At 41.0% G+C, this 20,195-nt stretch overlaps 1 protein-coding gene across 1 annotated transcript in view; it reads right to left on the minus strand.

The window, feature by feature from the left end:
• Nucleotides 1–4,645: 4,645 nt before the first annotated feature.
• Nucleotides 4,646–20,195, minus strand: part of GPR139 (G protein-coupled receptor 139) — a 49,482-nt gene continuing 33,932 nt past the window's right edge. Inside the window, exon 2 of the mRNA XM_002826198.3 lies at nt 4,646–11,826. Coding sequence (XP_002826244.3) covers nt 10,892–11,826 — 935 coding nt within the window. The 3' untranslated portion in view covers nt 4,646–10,891. The remainder of the gene's footprint in view (nt 11,827–20,195) is intronic.

Genomic DNA, 20,195 nt, shown 5'->3' on the forward strand with positions numbered 1-20,195 from the left:
AATATGGAGTGACTGATGGTCTGCCTTCTTTCTTCCAAATTCTTGATGTTCTGTCTTCCTCAGGGACTCTCACTGGATGACTGAAATAAGTGATATGCTTTCTCTATTTGGAAAAGAGAGACAGCTGGGAGCATGACATTGCTAAACTCTTTCTTTCTGGGAGTGGCCTTTTCATCTCAAAGTGGATGCAGTTTCTCAGAGAAGTCCCAGAAGAGGCAAGGTTCTTCTTGTCCCTATTAGAGAGAACTAAATAATAAGAGAGTTTATTAATAATGTTTCAGATACTTAAAATTATTATAAATAATTCCTACCACCCCATTTTGAAGTCGGTACTATTGTTATCTCCATTTTACAGATGATGCAATAGTAGCTCAGAGACTGGAAGTGACTTGTCCAACGTCACTCAGGTGAAAAGTGGTGGCATCAGGATTTGAACTCAGACCTGCATGACCCACATCCTTTTCACATCAGGAGCCTGGTTTCAGGAGCTGCAATGCTTTGATTGTGTAACTACTTTGATTTTGGCACCAATTTTTTCACTTTTAGAAGTGCTATTAGGTGTCTGTATTGAGTCAATTACAATTTTATTATTATTTTTTATTTCAGAGCCTTTTGAGAACTGTGTGACAGCTGAGAGAGATGGGTAGGGCAGGGCTGAAAATCTCTGACCCTGAAGATAGAAATATGCTTTTACAGGCACCCAACACCCCTGCTTTGAGGACAGTGAGGTGCTGAGAGGACCAGGAGGATCTTTCCTTGCTTTGCTTCTTTAAGTATTTTAGTTGTACAGCACACCTGACTGTTTGCCTCCATGTGGGTTATGGAATTCCCTGAGCCACTTCTATAAATTCCCTAGGTCATGAGGAGGTGAATGTAGGGAGAACCATATTCTCTTTCTAGTAGTTCTACATTAGCCCATTACTTAGGAATTCTTGTTCTTAATCTTTCAGAAGCATTTGGAAGGTAACTTCTCTCAACTTTTCTCTTTTACTGCACTCCCAATGGAGAATGAAGGTCTTGACTGATTTGTAGAATTGGGAGAAGGTACACAATATATGTGAATAAACCTCCGTCCCTCCCTATTTCTCAGGCCAGCCTGACCCTAGGAGGCAGGAATTCTTCCTATGCTCCCATCTTCCCTGTAGGACCCAATAACTGGGTTGTGGTCCATGCCTGGCTTCCAAAGGAAGGTCTAGAGGCCCATCTCTAACTGTCTTCACCAACAAGGCTTGATTTGGAGGCAGAAAATCTGCTTGTAACCGTCTCCATAACTGTTTTCTGTGCAGTCCCAGACTATCTCATGGGTGTCTGGCTGAAGACTGAAACTCACTGGGTGGGAAATGCGTTGGCCCTGGGTCCAGCTGAAGTTCTCCAATCCACCCTTACAGTAATAGAGCTTAAAATTGATATCCACCAGCCAACTCCTTCATTTTATTTCTCAACTTGTTCCAACGCCAGAGTAGGGGATAGATGGGTGGGATTTATCAGCCCCCTGAAACCTCAACAGTGAGATGTGCACACACTGTGGACTCTCAAGCAACTGTGAAGAGTCTGAATTTGTGAAATGGCCAAATGACGATTATTTGGGAGAGCTGTATGGTATTTTCCCAGTTAACCAAGTGTTACCAAGTAGCCAAGTGGTTCTCAATCCTGGCTGCGTGTCAGAATCACCTGGGAATGTTTTTAAAAATTCTGATGACTTGGGCTCATTGCTGGAGGTTCTGACTTACTTCATCTGGGAATAGTGTTTGAATATAGGTTTTAATAAAAACTCCAGGTGAGTCTAAAGTGCAGATAAGAGCTGCTGAAGCCTCCTTATTTAACAGATCAGTGTTTCCCAAAGTATAATGCTTGTAACACTGAGTGTGTGAGTCGGCTTAGATAGCACAAAGTTTGGCTTTGATAACACTAAAACATATTGTGAAAAAGTTTACTTTTCTAATTTTCTATTAATTCTTCTGATTAGATTAAAAAGAATCTCTCAGTATGGTAGTAGTAGATGCCTAACATCTATCTTTTAAAAGAGAGTAGATATCAAGTTCACACAATAGTATGTATTGAAAATTATTGATAGTCCTTAATCATTTTTTACAATTTCTGCCTATTTATGGTAGGTGATACTGGCTTTCCATTTATGGTGGGGATATGAAGTTTTCTTTAAAAAATCAGTGGCTCTCCATCTTGGCTTCACATTGAAATCATTTTAGGAGCTTTAAAAAATAATGATACCTGGATTTCATCTTGGGCATTGGGATTTTCAAAAGCTCCCCAAAGGTGTAAAACTGCAGTTTTAAAGTGCATCAGTTTAGTGCTCCTCAAACTTTAATATGTGTATGAATCACCTGGAGATCTTGTTAAAATTCAGATTCTGGTTCAGCAGGCTGGGGTGGGCACTGTGATTCTACATTTCTTGCAAGCTCCCAGGTGATTCTGATGCTGCTGATAGGTGGGCCATGATTTGAGGAGCAAGGCCCTCGTGGAACTTGCCTCTGTACTTTAAATATTTTCATAAAGTAAACAATGCTATCTCAATTTATTTTTTATGGGAGGAGTGCAAATCTTCTTAAAATGGGTATGAGTCTTCTTGTTCAAAAGTCAAGGCCAAATAGTTTCAGCACCTTGGACAGAAGCACAGACAATTATTTTAAAGGGCTAGTGCCTAAGCTGGAGAAGGAAAAAGAGTTAAAAATCTCTTGTGTATTAAAAGCATTTGTAAAATAATGATGTTGAAAATATTATTGAAGATTGTGAAAGAAAGTTTAAAAATAATTATGCCTCTTTTTAAATGCCTACCCTGCTGGTAGACCCTGTATTATTTTATCTGCCATCTTGTAGGGCTAATGCTCTGCCAGATATCATCAGACACATGAGTTGGGTTATGAAATAGAACCATACAGTATTATGCACTGATAATTTCTGACTCCTCATTAATTGAACTAGAAGATGACTTTAGCCTAAATATCAACCTTGGATGATGAAAAGGCTAATGGGACCAAACTGCAAATTCAGGAGAGGGAGTGTGGAATGTCAACCACAGCATGTCAAAGTGGCCTGAAGTGAAGTGGCTCTTGGAGTCAGACAGAACTGAACTTGAATGCCAACTCATGAATTGCTCACTGTGACCTTGAGTATGTTTAATTTAATCCCCATGAGATTCAGTTTTCTCATCTGGATAATGGAGGTAACAACACGGTCTTTCAAGAATTGTGAAGATTAAGTGACGTCAGAAGATCACATCAGTTTCTTACTTCAAACTTTTCAATGGCTTCCCAACAAATTCCTTTTTAGGGACCACAAAGCTCTACATGTGATATGGTTTGGCTCTGTGTCCCCACCCAAATCTCTTCTTGTAGCTCCCATAATTCTCATGTGTTGTGGGAGGGACCCAGTGGGAGACAATTGAATTATTGGGGGCAGATCTTTCCCATGCTGTTCTCATGATAGTGAATGGATCCCACGAGATGGTTTTAAAAATGGGAGTTGCCCTGCACAAGCTCTCTTTTTGCCTGCCACCGTCCATGTAAGATGTGACTTGCTCCTCCTTGCCTTCTGCCATGATTGTGAGGCTTTCCCAGCTATGTGGAACTGTGAGTTCTCCATTAAATTTCTTTCCTTTGTAAATTGCCCAGTCTCAGGTATGTCTTTATCGGCAGCGTGAAAACTGACTAACACAACGTGATTCAGCTCCTGCCTATCCCTTCCTTCTTTTATTCCATACCACTCTACCCCTGGATCACTAGGTTTCAGCAATATTAATCTTCTAATTGTTCCATGAGCACCCAAGGTTATTCCAATCTCAAGGCTTTTGTACTCTCTGACCCCTTTGCCTAGCATGCTCTTTTTATGACTGTCTGCTTTTAATTTGGATTCCAGTTCTGTTGTCACCTTCTCAATTAGACCTTCCTTGACTCATTTATCTATCTAGTGTTATTTCTGCCTGACCTTAGTCACTTACAATTATTTATTTCCAGCACTTATCACTACTTGAAATTATCTTATTTGCTTTCTTATGTACTGTCTTTCTCATTACAGTGTAAGCGCCAAAAGGTCAGGGGTCTTATCTATCTTGTTCATTAATGAATCACTATGCCTAGAATAGATCTTGACACATAGTGTATTTCAATAAATATTAGTCAAATAAATAAATGGCTAGAGAAGTGCCTGGGACTTGTTAAATGAGTGCCTACTCTCTTGACTCTTTTCATCTCCATCTCTAAAGGTGTTCGAGGTGACAGGCTGGTCATTGGAGAAGCTAAGGAATAATATAAGAAACTTCTGGCCAGGCGTGGTGGCTCATGCCTGTAACCCTAGCACTTTGGGAGGCCAAGATGGGTGGATCACTTGAGGCCAGGAGCTCAAGACCAGCCTGGCCAATATGGTGAAACCCTGTCTCTACTTAAAAAAAAAAAATCAGCTGGGCATGATGGCACGTGTCTGTAGTCCCAGCTACTTGGGAGGCTGAGGCAGGAGAATTGCTTGAACCTGGGAGGTGAAGGTTGCAGTGAGCTGTGAGCTGTGAGCTGAGATCACGTCACTGCCCTCTAGCCTAGGTAACAGAGCAAGACTCTGTCCAAAAAAAAAAAAAAAAGAATAATATAAGAAATTTCTAACCATGAAGGTTTAAAGCAAGCTTGCAGAGGTATATAATCTATTCTGTATTTCTGGGAACTGTACAGAAAGATCATTGGAAAGAGGATCTACTAACATCTAGGTTGTGTAGCTTTGGACGAGGGGCTCTCTTGGGCCTTAGCTTTCTTTTTTGATCTTTGAGTGAAATAGTCTCTAAGATTCTCTGTGACTCTCTAATGGTTCAGTGATAGTAAAAGAAGAATCTAACCTTTGTGGTTATTCTGTGTTTGCTTCCTGTCTCACTTTACTCTTGATCTATTCTTCATTGCCTTATGCCCTGGGATCTTCCCACTGTGGACTGCACTACCTGCTCTCTTTTTCTGGCTGGCTTCTGTTTGAACTTGGCCAGTGGGCGGCATCAGCATGATATCAGAGGTAAGGAAGAAAGAGGCAATCCTTCTGCTCTGGCATCATATCTCTGACTGTGGTGTGGCCCCTTTTTGCTGGAAGGCTTCTCCTCCAAGGCTCTAGACCTCACTGAGGTCCACTAACATCCTTTCCTCTCATTGCTTTATTAGGAGAGGTAAAGCTTCCTGTTATTTCTAGTTCCAAGGTACCTCAACAGCTAATGGAAAGCTTCCTCACAGGAAGCTTCACCTCTCATAAGTTCCCCTAATCTTGCTCAAGCCATTGTTAGCAGTTTTTTGGTTAAAGTCATTTCATGAAACCATCTGATTGAGATTTGTTTCCCTGTAAGACTCTGATCGACAACCCATTTTGAAATATATCCAGAAAAGCAGATTCTAAGAACTCCCACTGAAAATCATTTGTGGTGTTAATAGACATTCCTGTAATGGTTTCTTCTTTGGGTTTAATCTGGAACTCTCATACTGCAGTTGAAGTCTCACATCCTCTTGTTCCATCTCCAGTGGAGAGAAATGTCATGTTACTGCCATTCTCTCAGTAACAAAGCTCCAAAGACATGGCAACTCCTCATGCAGAGTTGATGAGAAGACATGTCTCTTCCCTGTGGCCTTATTTACTCCTTCTAAATAAGAACATTCCCCCCATCTGCTTTTTTTTTTTTTTGGCATGACAGTGACACATTCTGCCAATAAGCCCAGGAAATTCACAGTATCTATTTATCCCAGTAGACACGAGCCTCTTATCCCCCTTGTTGTGTCTGGCAAGTACTTGGGATTAATTGCACACTCTCCAAAGAGGCCGGACTATCACATTTAGCTGAGTGCACTAATAAAAGGATTATTATTTAATGGTTCAACCTCCTTCAACTCTCCTTTGTCCTGCCTCCCTGAATTGGAGAACAAAATTAATGAGGCTGCTGTGGCCATGCCCAAGAGCTTCTGTTTGCCACCCTTTCAGCAAATTCTTCGCTTTTCTGCACTTCCCCCTCAACTCCTAAGTCACTTTTATTCTCCAAGTTGATGCAAAGATGGATTGTGACAATAGTTTGTGGGTGGCTGTCAGAATTGATGGTGGTTTGTGTGGGAAAATGCATAGCAAGTTTGAGAGCTATGGTTAGGATTCCACATAGAGTCAATTAAAAAAAAGTTCTACTCACAAGGAAAGGTCAAGCTGAGAGTTTTAATTATGAGGCTGTTATAATATATATCATGCCTGAATGATCTGGGTTTGAAGAGTTGCAAAATTATGCAATGCACCCAACTCTAAAATGGGCATAAAAACAATGTGATATTTTGGGGGAATGACTTAGAATTTTGCAAAGAAGATAATGAGGTGAAGTGAAAAGGATGGAGTGTTGAGTGACCTGGGTTCCATTCAGGCCCAGATCATTCACCTCTTTGGGCCTAGGATCCTCACCTATAAAATGATGTACAATTGGAGGATTTTTAAAAAACTCTGCTACTAATAATCACTTTATAAGTTACCTACCGGAATTATAATTAGCTCCATTTTATGGAGAGAAAATTGAGACTCAGAGAGAGAGAGATTGAGAACATTGCTCAAATTCACATAGCCAGCAAAGTTATAGCCTGTAATAACTGACTCCAAATCTTGGGTTCCTGACTATAAGAGTTTCTACATACCTTGAAGACAACTGGAAAAAATTTAAATTGTGCACCGTTTTCTAGATGAGATAGTCCTTAGGAAATCTCCAAGGACTTGCTCAAGGCCATTCATCTAGTAAATGGTGGAGCTGGGACATGAACTCATGACTGTCTGACATCAAAGCCCAAGCTCTTAGACATGATGCTGGATTTCAAGTTATGATTATTAAAAAATCATCCTTCACTGTCTCAAAGATGTACAGAGGATGTGATCAGAAGAGAATTCAGATTTATACCCAGTAAACTACCTAAATGAGGATTGTAGGGAGCACAGTTCAGTGGTCTTAAATTCTGAACTATATCTGCTAACCAGGAGGCAGATGGAACTCTGGTTTTATTCTAGCACCCAGCACAATGTATAAGAAAGATGTCCACTTAAATGTGAAATGTTTAAACCAGCATTCTGCAATTTGGAGGATATCATGCTTAGTGAAATGAGCCAGGCACAGAAAGACAAATACTATATGATTTCACTTATATGTGGAATCCAAAAGAGTCAAACTCATAGAAGTAGGGAGTAAAAAGATGGTTACCAGAGGCTGGAAGTAGGTGAGAAGCAGGGAACAGGAGATGTCTGTCAAAGGGCACAAAGTTTGTTAGATGGAAGAAATAAATTTTGAGATCTATTGCATAGCAGGGTGAGTGGAGTCAGTAACAATGTATGTTTCAAAATAACTAAGATAATAAATTTCAAATTTCTCACCACAAAAAAATGATAAGTGAAGTGACAGACATGTTAATTTAGCTCGATTTAATTATTCCACATTGTATACATATATCAAAACATCACATTGTATCCCATAAATGTATACAATTATGATTTATCAATTAAAAATAATAGTAATAAAAAATCAGCATACTGCAATTGCTTGAACATAGATGCAAATACCAAACACCAAGTGTGCACCATATTAGAATTTATTATGATACAAACAAGTCCAAACACAATATATAATCTAATTAAGAAAATATGAACATTTGCTTGTTTTCTATGGTAACTTTCTATTCCATTCTCTGAACTGGAATAGCCAGCATTAGAGTCTTTTATTCACTTCGGGTAGGCTCCCCATGTTGAACCAGGAGGTACCAACTGTGCAAAGTGATCTTTTCCAATAGCAGGGTGTTTACAACACACAAGTTCATGCCCACTCCGGTCTGTCTTTTATGGTTTGTCTGTCATTCCCCTCATTTCCTTCCCCATGAGACATTTCAGCCATCAAGTTGTTCAATAAAAAGACACAGCATGGTGGTGCGTATCATCATTGCAATGTCCAACCAAGGACACAAATCATCTAGCAAGAGAGAAGCTAGTTAACTGTCTTTGAAAGAGGCACCACAAAAACCCACGATAAAGCAACTGCTTTAGTGCCACCAGCAGCAGCCGTTTACGTGACAGGCTTCAAAATTCAAGGCTTTATTGTCAAAACTGGCCTGAAAGAAAAGGCTTACAAGTTTTTAAAGTTTTAAAGTTAAAAAAACCCATTTCATGATGTCTATAATTATTACTATAAATAATAATAAATTAAAAGTCCTTAGATAGTCTGAAATAAATTTTAAAAGATATGAATCAACCTAACCCAATGGGCATTCATTTGCATTTTAAGCAGAAGACAGCAATTCACTAGCGTACCTTCAAGAATTGGACCTCTTTTAAATATCATTTAGCAAAATATAAACTATATTCAGAGGAAAAGAGATCACAATACCATGTGGTAGAGCCTCTATCGTCGAGAAGTAATAAATTAAAGTGTCTGAGGAAAATGTTCCCAATGCACACCCAGTTTTTAAACATCAACAATTAATTGTTACACACAATTAAAAACATGGAGCAGAGAGCATGGAGAGTCACATACATATTTTCCATCTTATATACATTCTCAAAAAGGAATTGCTTAACCTTTGTAGATATTGCACTTTGACTCATTCATGTATAGCTCAAACTAGCATTTTTCAGAGCTACATGTTTAAAAAATAAATAAATATATATATATATATTCAGTATAGGTAGCCTTTGGTCAATGACCATTCATAAGGGGGTGTGGTGGAATTGCATCATACACACATTTAATGAACACATGTTCAGTTACACGTGCTTGGCAAAAAAGAGACAGAGAGAAATGCAATTTAAGGGAGGCGAGGGAATCTGCTTACCATTCCACTCAATGAGCATACGCCCTGTGGAGCGTGGGAGATGGGAGATCTGTCCCTCAGTCAGACGACTTCCATGAACTTCTTTGAGTGGAAGCATCTTGATGCACCAGGGTGGTCCTAATGTTCTCAGATACATTAGAATCACACAATATGGTCCCTAAATGAGAGCCAATTCTGTCTTGTCATCGACCAGAGAAACAGCAACTTGTTCCAATGCTAGAGAAAAACTTAGCTGTGTTAGATTTTGAAAGCAATGGAATATAATCTCCAACATGGCTCTTTTTTGAGGATCTTTTGCAAAGGTAACTTTGGCTCTGTAAGGTTTTATCATTTGCGCTGACTTTAGAATCTAATCCTTGGCTCTGATGAGATTCTATTGCAATCCTTTAAAAGGGGTAAGAATTAGGATCACCAGGACTAATATGACCTAAGTTTGTATTGAATTAGTATTGAGAGCATTGGCTGAAGTTTAGGGTTTGTGTTGCCATGGGGCCTTTTCTTACCCCATTCATTTATTGCAAATTCCCTTAAAAAAGATAGACATGTCTTCCAACTTAGGGACAAAATGCAGTAAAAATCCAGCCTGAGGAACTAAATATTCCAGGTGGACTGTCTGCTGTTTTTTGGTCACCAAAAATGTCATGCAATTTCAAAGTCATTTTGGCAAATTTATTCCAAAACAGGGATGAATTCGAATACTGGGAATCTGAGATAGAAGTTAAAAAAAAAGAAAAAAAAGAAAAAAGAAATGCTAAATAAGAGGAATATAATCGTGTGTGTGTGTGTGTGGTGCACACATAAGTAGCAATTTCCAGGGATGCCCCTATTCATTACATCCTGAAATGTTCTTGCCTTGGACAGGCAAGGGTAAAATAAATAAACACACTTATATTTTATCATTTTACAAAAGATCTGGGTTAAATAGCTTTACCAAGAACTGGCACCACCCTTTTGAGCCATGTGCGTCAAAGGGCAGACGAGGCGTCAGCATGGGCACCTTTTGTGTCTGCGTTTGTGGCGAAATGGCAGCGCCAGCTGGGCTGTGAGACAGAGCTGAGAACACCTCCTCTCATACCCGCAGAGCTGCAGTTCCTGACCCTTGAATATTAAATTCAGTTAGGAAGTCACTTCAAATAAAACAATTTGGTGAGGGCCTCAGCAAGCAAGGAGGCAGGGTTGGCAACTTGACACGTAAAAAGGCTTCTCTTGGAAGCTGGAGTGATACCATAACAAGAAGCAATTTTGAGTAACGGGATCGTATGCAGCTGACACAGGGATGGGTTGAAAGAATGGCAAGTGTGGGCTTGTTTTTTTGTTTTTCTGGGCTCAAGAATTCCTCCTTTCCCCCTGCACACCAGGCAGGGTCTTTGTTTTGGAGGAGATAGAGAAAATCTATACATAATGATAAATAGAAAACTGCCTTTTAGACCCCAGGTTTGAGGTCACAGCTATGTGGGTTTGGAGATTTCCTGAAGAAGCTCTGGCCAGAGTTTGGATGGGATCCAATACTCTTCTATTTCCACAGTGTCATTCTGAAGCTAGGAGTGCCAGAGCCAATTCAAGACCACAACCCTCTCTAGGACAAAGGGCACCTTGAAAAAAATCCTGAAATAGTCGTTATTGTTAGCTCCTGGGAACAGCAGAAGGAAGTGATGAATGACCTCAGCTCTTGGAAGAAGAGTGTAGGCTGAGCTACGTGCTACTGGGGCTTGGTAAGTCACATAAATAAAGGGTTCCCAGTGACTGTGGATGGTACCAGGGCGAAATCACAGACTACTTCTCTACTTTGTGTCCTAACTGTTCACAGGATGATGACACAAGCTCCAATGGCATCTTCAAACTGGTAGGAACTTTTGCTGTCATTGCGACTCTGTGGAAATAAATGCATAAGTAAAAACAAGCTTCATGCTCTCCTTTCTTCTCTTCCATCTCTTCTCATCTACTAGTCTGAGAATTGCCCAGTCTGCGGGAGACAGGAAATCGGATTAGCATTCCTAAGGAGAGCTGCTCAGCCATAGGATGGGACACCTTCCCATCTGGAAATGGATTAGACAGAGGCAGTAGTTGCCACACCTGTGGAATCACGGGGATACTTTTATAGGTTTTCCATTTTTGTCATACTGGTACACCAGCATCTTGATGCAGTGTGAGTTTGCCGGCGAGATCCAGGGGCTACTTGTTATGGAAAAGTTATGATTGGTGTAGAACTGTACAGGTTGCTTCTGGCACTTGAAGAAAGCCTTGAGCGTGGCGGCTGCCATGGTGCGGAACCGCTTGCTGATGAAGCAGTAGAGGAAGAAGTTGATGGCTGTGTTCAGAAGGGCTAGCATGTTGGCAATGTCGGACATGATGTGCACCAGCCAGCGGTTCTGGATGGGCGCCCCATAGAGGTGGTAAAGAATCATGATGATGCGGGGGGCCCAAAGTGTGGCAAAGATGGAGGTAATGGTGAACAAGATGGCGGTGGTCTTCCCCGTGGAGTAGCCACGGAGACGAAAATTGCTCTTCCTCCTGAGCTTGTACACAATGATTGAGTTCAAGATGAAGAAGATGGAGCAGGGCACCAGGTAGACGGTGAAGCAGTGGATCCAGATGAGGATGTGATGCACAGAGGTGCTGATGTAGTCTTCAGTCCAGATGTTGGGCCACCAGTAATAGGGGATGCTGGTCAGGAAGCAGGTGATGTAAACACTTACAATGACTTTCCGGGTGCGGGCTGGGTATGAGACCGTGTGGTACTTGAGTGGGTGGCAGACAGCGATATACCTGTCAATGGTTAATGGAACAGTAATCCATATGGAGGTGTGGATGGATGAGAATTCCAGCACTTCTATGATCTTGTCCGGGACCTGAGGCATCTGCATGTTTAAGATGAAGTCTTCCAACAGGAAGTCCACAAACACTATGAAAAAGAGGACCAAGATGTCGGCAGCAGCGAGTGCCAAGAGATAGTTGTAGGAGGACTTCTGCCTTCTTGCCACCAGCTGGGAGAGGATGATCACTGTCAAGATATTTGCTGTGGAGAGAAGAAAAACTGGTTTAGCTCTGAAGCAAAGATGACTTCGTTGGCTCCTGTGGGGGCCCTAGGCATATGTTTATTTTGCACTCCCATGGAAGTGAAAATGATTGAATCAATGCTTTTGAGGGACAACCTCAACATTACAAATAGCACCTGATACAATCAGTGGATACTATTTTAAAGTTAAGCTTATATTCTAACACAACCATGAGAGGCGGTGCGTCCATTCTCCTCATCTTAGAAATGAAACTGGGGCTCTGAGAGCCTCACACAGCCATGAGAGGCGGTGCCGCCATTCTCCTCACACAACCACGAGTGGTGTTGCCGCCATTCTCCTCACACAACCACGAGTGGTGTTGCCGCCATTCTCCTCACACAACCACGAGTGGTGTTGCCGCCATTCTCCTCACACAACAGTGAGAGGTGGTGCCACCATTCTCCTCATACAACCTTGAGAGGCGGTGCTGCCATTATCCTCATCTTAGGAATGAAGCTGGGGCTCTGAGAGCCTCACACAACCATGGGAGGTGGTGTTGCCATTCTCCTCACACAACCGTGAGAGGCGATGCCGCCATTCTCTTCACACAACCGTGAGAGGTGGAACCACCATTCTCCTCACACAACCGTGAGAGGTGGTGCTGCCATTCTCCTCACACAACTGTGAGAGGTGGTGCTGCCATTATCCTCATCTTAGGAATGAAACTGGGGCTCTGAGAGCCTCACACAACCATGAGAGGTGGTGTTGCCATTCTCCTCATCTTAGAAATGAAACTGGGGCTCTGAGAGCTTAAGCAACTTGCTTAGAGCTACACAGTTAATAATTCATGGTGATAGGATCCCCTGATCCCAAATCTCATGCTTTTTCTTTTGTTCAATTGCATGAAGAATATGGGGCTGAGGTGGCATTTCCTGCTGTATGTGTTCAGGAAAGAGACGGGACTATATAACCTCTTAAGAACCTCTTCAGAGCTTGGATTTTAGGATCTTTCCTTTTTAAGTAGATTTATAATTGGAGGTGCAGAGAAGATCATGACCTTCAGATTAATTTAAAAGTAAATTACATTTGTTTTTGGAATAGGTAATCTACATACACGGTACATAATCAAAAATAATAGCAAGGAAAAGTACATTTTCATTTTACTCTTATTCTCCAATCATCAAAGTTCCCCTCCCTCAGGGAAATTACAGTTAATAAATAATCTATGCTTATATATGTCCATATAGTGTGCCTGTATTAGGTTGGTGCAAAAGTGATTGGCAAAAACTGCAATTACTTTTGCACCAACCTAATATATAGTTTTTGCATAAACAGCAGCAAAGTTTTATTTTTTGTGGGGTCAGATTTGTCTTGAAAATACATCTATATAATTTCTGATCAATTTTTTTTAAAGTCTCCCTGAATTAAGCATATTTAGAAAGTCATTAGGGACTCACTCTGAAATGATATTCCAATGGATAATATCTAGAAGTCATTTTACACATTTATTTTCATTCATTCTCACAGTCAACCCTGAAATTTGAACACCAATAATGCTATTTTGCAAGCTAAGTTCTCAGAAAGTTTACATTCCTTGTCTGATGTCCAGTGGCAGAGCTAGAATCCAGATCTCTCTCTCAGTCTCTCTCTGTCTCTCTTCCTTTCTTGGTAGCCATTTAAAATGTTATACAATAGTTCACATGTAAAAATTCTTATAATAAACACACCTGCAAAACCTGGTGTGCTCATCACTCAGATTTAATACATTTTAACATTTTGCCATATTTACTTTAGCTCTCTTTAAAGAAAGAAATGACACTATAGATACAGTTGAAGTCTCCTCTGAAGAAGCTCTGTTCTCATTCTTTTCCATCTTCTTTCTCTAGAGGCAACCACCATGCTGCAGGCTGTGTGCAGTGTCCAGTGCCATGTCTGCATATCCTTTCTTTCTTTCTTTCTTTTTTAGAGACAGGGTCTTGCTATGTTGCCCAGGCTGGAGTGCAGTGGCTATTCACAGGTGCAATCGTGGTGCTTTACAGCTTTGAACTCCAGGGCTCAAGTGACGCTTGCACCTTAGCCTCCTAAGTAGCTGGGACTACAGGTGCACATCACTGTGCCCAGCCTTTTGCTTTCTTTTATACTGAAACTGCCATTCTATACACTGCTTGTCATTCAACATTGTATTTTTGAGGCCCAGTTTTGTTGCTACATGAAGATCTAGTTCACTCATTTGAATGACTACATAGCATTTTGCTGTAGGAACTTACTGATTTATTTATTTATTTATAATTTATTATATTAAATATGTTCATTCATTTAAATTGGTTCCAGGATTTTGCTGTTATAAACCAAAGTTAATATCATGACATGACTCTCCATGGGAAGTACTTATATATGAAAATTTCTCTGGGGTAATGTATACATGGAAGTGTGTTTATTATGTTTTAGAGTATGTGCATCCTCATCTTTAACAGACACTGCTGAATTGCTTTGTAAAATTTTACTAATTTAGATTCCCAATAGCAGAATGTGAGAATTCCAGTTGCTCCATATCCTCTCAATATTACCAGTTTTTTTTTTAAGTCTATGCTGTTCTTGTTCTTGTCCAAATCACTTTGAAATAACATTTTGAAGTGGTAGAGAGTTAAGTTACTGATTAAATTAATTAGCCGGGATTCAATCCTAGGACCAACATCCATGCTCAAAACCAGTCTGCAATATTGGTACTTATTCCCAGTGGGGTGGGGGTACCATGAAGATATGCTATACTGCACACAATGTAGAGAAAAATGGTGAGTATGTCCTACTTAAGTCACTACTTCAGAAAAGAGACCCACTAAAGGTCTTTATATTTGTAAACTTGATATTTCAAAACCGCATTAATGCATTCATGCATTATGTACCTATTCTGAGCTGTTCCCTTGAAGGGGATGGTGAACAAAACAGATATGGTCTGTTTAGCCCGCGTGGAGCTTAGATTCTGTTAGGCAAGAAAAACATCAGCTGAAGAGCCATGGAAGAAAATGCATTAACTGCAAGCTGTAGTGAATGCTATGAAGGAATGTTTTGGAGTAGGAATCAGAAAAATCTTTGCTGAAATTTGGAAGACCAGGAAGAGGTTAAAAGGCAGAAAAGTTGGAAGGAGAAAGTGTTTCAAGCAAAGGAAACAGCATGTGCAAAGGTTCTGAGGGGGAGAAGTATGAACTGTTGGGTTTATTAAGACAAAGAATACTTATATTGAGTTCTGCTTGCTTTGTAAGCATCCTTGCATTTTATAGCTCTCTTTTTATTAAACAGCCTTGCTGTGTTCTGTTGAAAAGCATTTCAAAATGTTTTATTCATCCAGAAATTTTTCCAAAAAGTATTTAGCATCTGCTTTCTGTGGGCAAATACCTGTGCATAGGCCTAATGTGGATATACATTGGGTACTCTGGTGGATACACATAAAGTCTCTACTCAGAGAGTGGAGAAACATCATATAAGTGGCTAAGTATTAAAGAGATAAATGAGAACACAGTATACAGGAGCTGCTGGTGAATAGATACAGAAAGAAGGACAAAAGCTTTGGTGAAGGGTCCTGATTAAAGGCTTGGCTTCCAATCCCTGCTCCTCTGACCTAATTACATATAGTCAGAGCTTCATGGAACCCAAGCTGTAAAGAGGTTGAGGTCTAAAGGTCTATTGAATCAAGGATATAGGAGCTCAGTTGCTAAGAGTGTGGGATCTGGGGCTGGGCTGCTTGGCTGTTATTACCACCTTGACTTTAAAGAAGTTTATTCAGTATTTCTGTGCCTCAGTTCCCTTCTTTATAAAATGGGGTTATTGGTCTCTTCTTACACTGCCAATAAAGACATTTCCAAGATTGGGTAATTTACAAAGGAAAGGGGTTTAATTGACTCACAGTTCCACCTGGCTGGGGAGGCTTCACAATCATGGCAAAAGGCTAATGAGGAGCAAAGTCACGTCTTACATGGTGGCTAGCAAGAGCTTGTGCAGGGGAACTCCCCTTTATAAAACCATCAGATCTCATGAGACTTATTTACTATCATGAGAACAGCATGGCAAAGACACAGCCCCATGATTCAACTACCTCTCACTGGGTCCCTCCTATGATACATGGGGATTATGGGAGCTATATTTCAAGATGAGATTTGGGTGGGAACACAGTGAAACCATATCAAGTGGTTAATAAGACTATCTACCTCATAGGGTTGTTCTGAGGGTTAAGTGAGATAATTTTAATAAAGTGGTTTAAACAGTGTCTGGCACGTGAGAAGTGTGTAATGGATGGTAGCTATTGACTGAGGGTCCATTCATGCAGCAAATATTAACTGGGCATTGACTATGCCAGGCATTGGATGAGGCTTTGGAGATACAGGTATTAACAAAGTGGACAGGTTCCCTTTTGCCATGGAGTTTATAGTATAATGAGGGAGACAGACAATAAATAAACACACACGCAAATGCACAACAGAATGTCAGATGTGATACTAGGAAGAATAACACCAAGGGATGAGACAAGTTTATGGGGTAGTAACTTTTAGATTAAAAGCGACATTTCGGTCCAATCAAGGATGAAGAGAAGGGAGGCCAGGCACTGTGGCTCACGCCTGTAATCCCAGCACTTTGGGAGGCTGAGGGTGGTGGATTGCTTGAGGTCAGTAGTTCCAGACCAGCTTGGCCAACATGGTGAAACCCCACCTCTACTAAAAATACAAAAATTAGCCAGGCGTGGTGGTGGGTGCCTATAATTGCAGCTACTCGGGAGGCTGAGGCAGGAGAATCACTTGAACTCGGGAGGCGGAAGTTACAGTGAGACGAGATCACACCACTGCACTCCAGCCTGGATTACAGAGTGAGACTCTGCCTCAGAAAAAAAAAAAAAGGAAAAAAGAAGGGATCTAGGGAACTGTCATGCAAATATTTGTGGGAAAAGGATTCTAGGCAGTAGGATTGGCAAGTGCAACAGCCTTGTGGTGGGACTCAGCTTCTTATGTTCATAGAACAGAGAGACATGAGAACAATTTCCTGTCTTACAGATGAGGAAACCAAGGCTTGGATTTTTAGATAATTTGCTCAAAGTCACAAGCAGAACAAGTAAGGGAGCCAGAGAGAAATGAAAATGGTGACCCCAGCTCTGTCTGACTTTCTGGCTTAATAGATTCTGCTTTCTTTATTTTCGGTCACAGAAAAGGGTTCTCAACATAAAGAAGGCATTTCCTGTTCCTTAGGTTGCCCCTGACTTAGAAAAGTGCCGTATTTTCTTGCAACCTCTTTTTTCTTTTTGTTGAGACTGAGTTTCGCTCTTGTCGGCCAGGCTAGAGTGCAATGATGCGATCTCGGCTCACTGCAACCTCCACCTCCCAGGTTCAAGCAATTCTCTTGCCTCAGCCTCCTGAGTAGCTGGGATTAGAGGCACATGCCACCACAGCCAGCTAATTTTTTTTTTTTTTAAAAGTAGAGATGGGGTTTCACTATGTTGGCCAGACTGGTCTGGAACTCCTGACCTCAAGTGATCCACCAGCCTCAGCCTCCCAAAGTGCTGGGATTACAGGCGTGAGCCATCATGCTCAGCCACAACCTCTTTTTCCCCCCCATCCATTAAACAATGCTCACTTTCCCTTTCAAATCCCTGCTTCCCAAGGAGGCAGGATGTATAAATGGCGGGATGTCCCCAGAAAAAGTGCTATATATACACACACACACACACACATACATACAGGTTTAAGTTCCTGGATTATATATATATGTGTGTGTGTGTGTGTGTGTGTGTGTGTGTGTATACATATATATATATATATTCTATAGAGAGCGACTCTCCCACTTTTTCTTCCTCCCCAGCTGAACCCTGTTTGAAGTGTGGTGCTAAAAATTCTCCATATCGAAGCTCTTTAAAAGTATTCCAACCCCATCTAATTAATGCTTTAAGTCAGGCAAGTCATCAACTCCAAGTGAAATTGCTAGGTATTCATATTTGACATTTCCTTAAGTTTCTAGTGATTGCCTCTCTTGAGAAACTAACCCGCAGACACTGAGTTTCCCATTTCTTTTGTACAGGTAGATTTTCCCCCAAGGCAACATCAAGAACATGTAGGAGATCCCTGGGGTGGGGTGGGAGAAAGAAGTGTGAGCTGAGGAGACCCAGAGGGGAATGGTGCGGTGCCTGTGTATTGATTTTCTGAAAAAGAAATGAAAAGGTAGAGCCTTCAACTCTTAAAAGCTTGACATTTGCTATAACTCCCCATATTTAAAATTTCTTTCATTTCTACAGTGGCACATTTTCCCCAAAGGGAAAGAGTGATGTTGACAGGGTCTATGTGTATTTATAAGGGGTGAGTAAATGAAGAAACCGAAGTTCTCACTGCCTGAAATTCCATTTCTGAGCTTTCCTGTCAAACTGAGCCAAGGATTCCATTGTTGAGGAAACCCAACCAATCCCATCCAAGCAAGCCCCGCCGAACTTCACGACCAAAATGTCAATGCTTCTAAAAAGCAAATCCTTTCTGTCAATGGTGTCGTCGGACAGGTTTAAGTTCCTGGATAATATAAAGCCCATGTTTTGTGACTGCAAATCTTCTTGGTTATATTCTTGAAGGAATTCATTTCCCGCATTTTGCAGCTTACTGTGCTCAAGCTTGGGAGGATTTGGGGAGTGGCTGAGAGAACAACACAGGTTTTGTTGTCAGACCACACCACTGAATCATCTGCTGGCCCAGAGAGAAAGGGTCAAGGTCTTCTAGAGGTATTATCTGTGTCTGTGATGACTAAGGGGTCTCTGCAGGTTCCTTGGAAGAAGCAGCTGGACTGGGAGTTCTGAGTTTATATCTTTTAGTTCTGCTACATTGCCTTTTTCTTGCCTTTAAAAACTGTTTTTTCAATTACAAAAGTAATACACACTTGTCAAAAATTAAACATTATGTCAGTGTCTAATAATAATAGTAATAGAATTTGTCTACTTTTATTGTGTATCCACTGTGCTCAGGGCACTTCTAAGCATCTTACACACAATATCTCACTTAATCTTCACAACTACCCTGTGTAGTGGGTACCATGATTTAAAAGCCCTGAGGTTCAGAGAGGTGAAGTAACTTGTTTGAGATCACACAGCTAGGTGGTGAGCCAGGACATTAAACCAAACTGTTAAATGTGTAAACTCAGGAGAGTTTACACATTTAATAACTACATTAGAAATTAGAAGGGGAAAGTCAGTCAAAACCCCGTCTTCCATGGATAATGTGTCAGCTAGCCTTATAGGTGAACCCTTGTGTGCTATGCCCCCTGGTACACATGCCTCTATGTAGTCTCCATGCCTTGAGTTGGAGCTGGCCCTCTAATTTACTTTTGACCAATACATTATGGCAGGACTGATACTGCATGACTTCTGAGGTTAGGTCATAAGTGGGTCTTTTGAACATATGCTCTTGGTATGCTCCTTCTTGGAACCCAGTTGCCTTTCTGTGAGAGGCACATGCCACTTAGGCCATGTGTAGTGCCTCTGGTTGAAAGCCTCAGTGAAGCTCATGGCCAATATCCAGCATCCACTGTCACCCATGGGAATGAGCCATCATGGATATCCAGCTCAATAAAGCTCCCAAGTGGGTGTAGTCCCACTGCTCACTGGCTGCAAATGCATGAGAGACCAGAAGCAAGAACCACCCAGCGGAGCCCAGTCAGCCCAGGAACCATGACAAATAATTGTAAATTGTTGCTTCTAGCCTCTAAGTTTTGGGGTTTGCTATGCTGCCATAGATAACCAGAAGTTTCTTGGCCACTTGGTGTTTATATCTCCAGGATGCTTATATGCCCACAATAGTAGTACAACTAGTAATAATAATTATCCCCACAAAATGAGATTATACAATAATATTGTTGTGCAACTTGATTTTTTTTCACTTAGACAAGAATCATAGATTTTTCCATATGTCAATGATATTCATGAAATATTCACCTATTTCTGGACATTACTTATTATGACTATTTTTGTTACTACAAGCATCAAGTTCATAAAGCATTTTTGTGCATTTCTTCTGGATAAATTCCCAAAAGTAGAAATGCTGGTTTAAAGGGTAACACCATTTTCTTCCCTCTTTCCCTTTCTTCCACTTATCTCATATTCTCACTCCCTCTCTCCCTCCCTCCTAAAGGCAGCTAAGAGAATTTGTAAGACGGAAAAGAGCTCAAGTTGGAGGCTACAAAAGGATTTAGGTTAGAGGTCAAGAAGAACTTTTTTGATTGCAATGGCAGTTATGTGAAGAAGAGCAGGCCACTCTTGAGCACAGTTGCTCAGTCCACAGGGGTCTGAAGAATAGGAAAGAGAATTGCCTATTTGGGATCATTAGATTCCTGGAGTGACCTTCTACAAATCCTAGTTCTCTGCATCCTAAATTTC

The sequence above is a fragment of the Pongo abelii genome, chromosome 18 (assembly GCF_028885655.2).
Source record: "Pongo abelii isolate AG06213 chromosome 18, NHGRI_mPonAbe1-v2.0_pri, whole genome shotgun sequence".
In the NCBI taxonomy this organism is placed as follows: Eukaryota; Metazoa; Chordata; class Mammalia; order Primates; family Hominidae; genus Pongo; species Pongo abelii.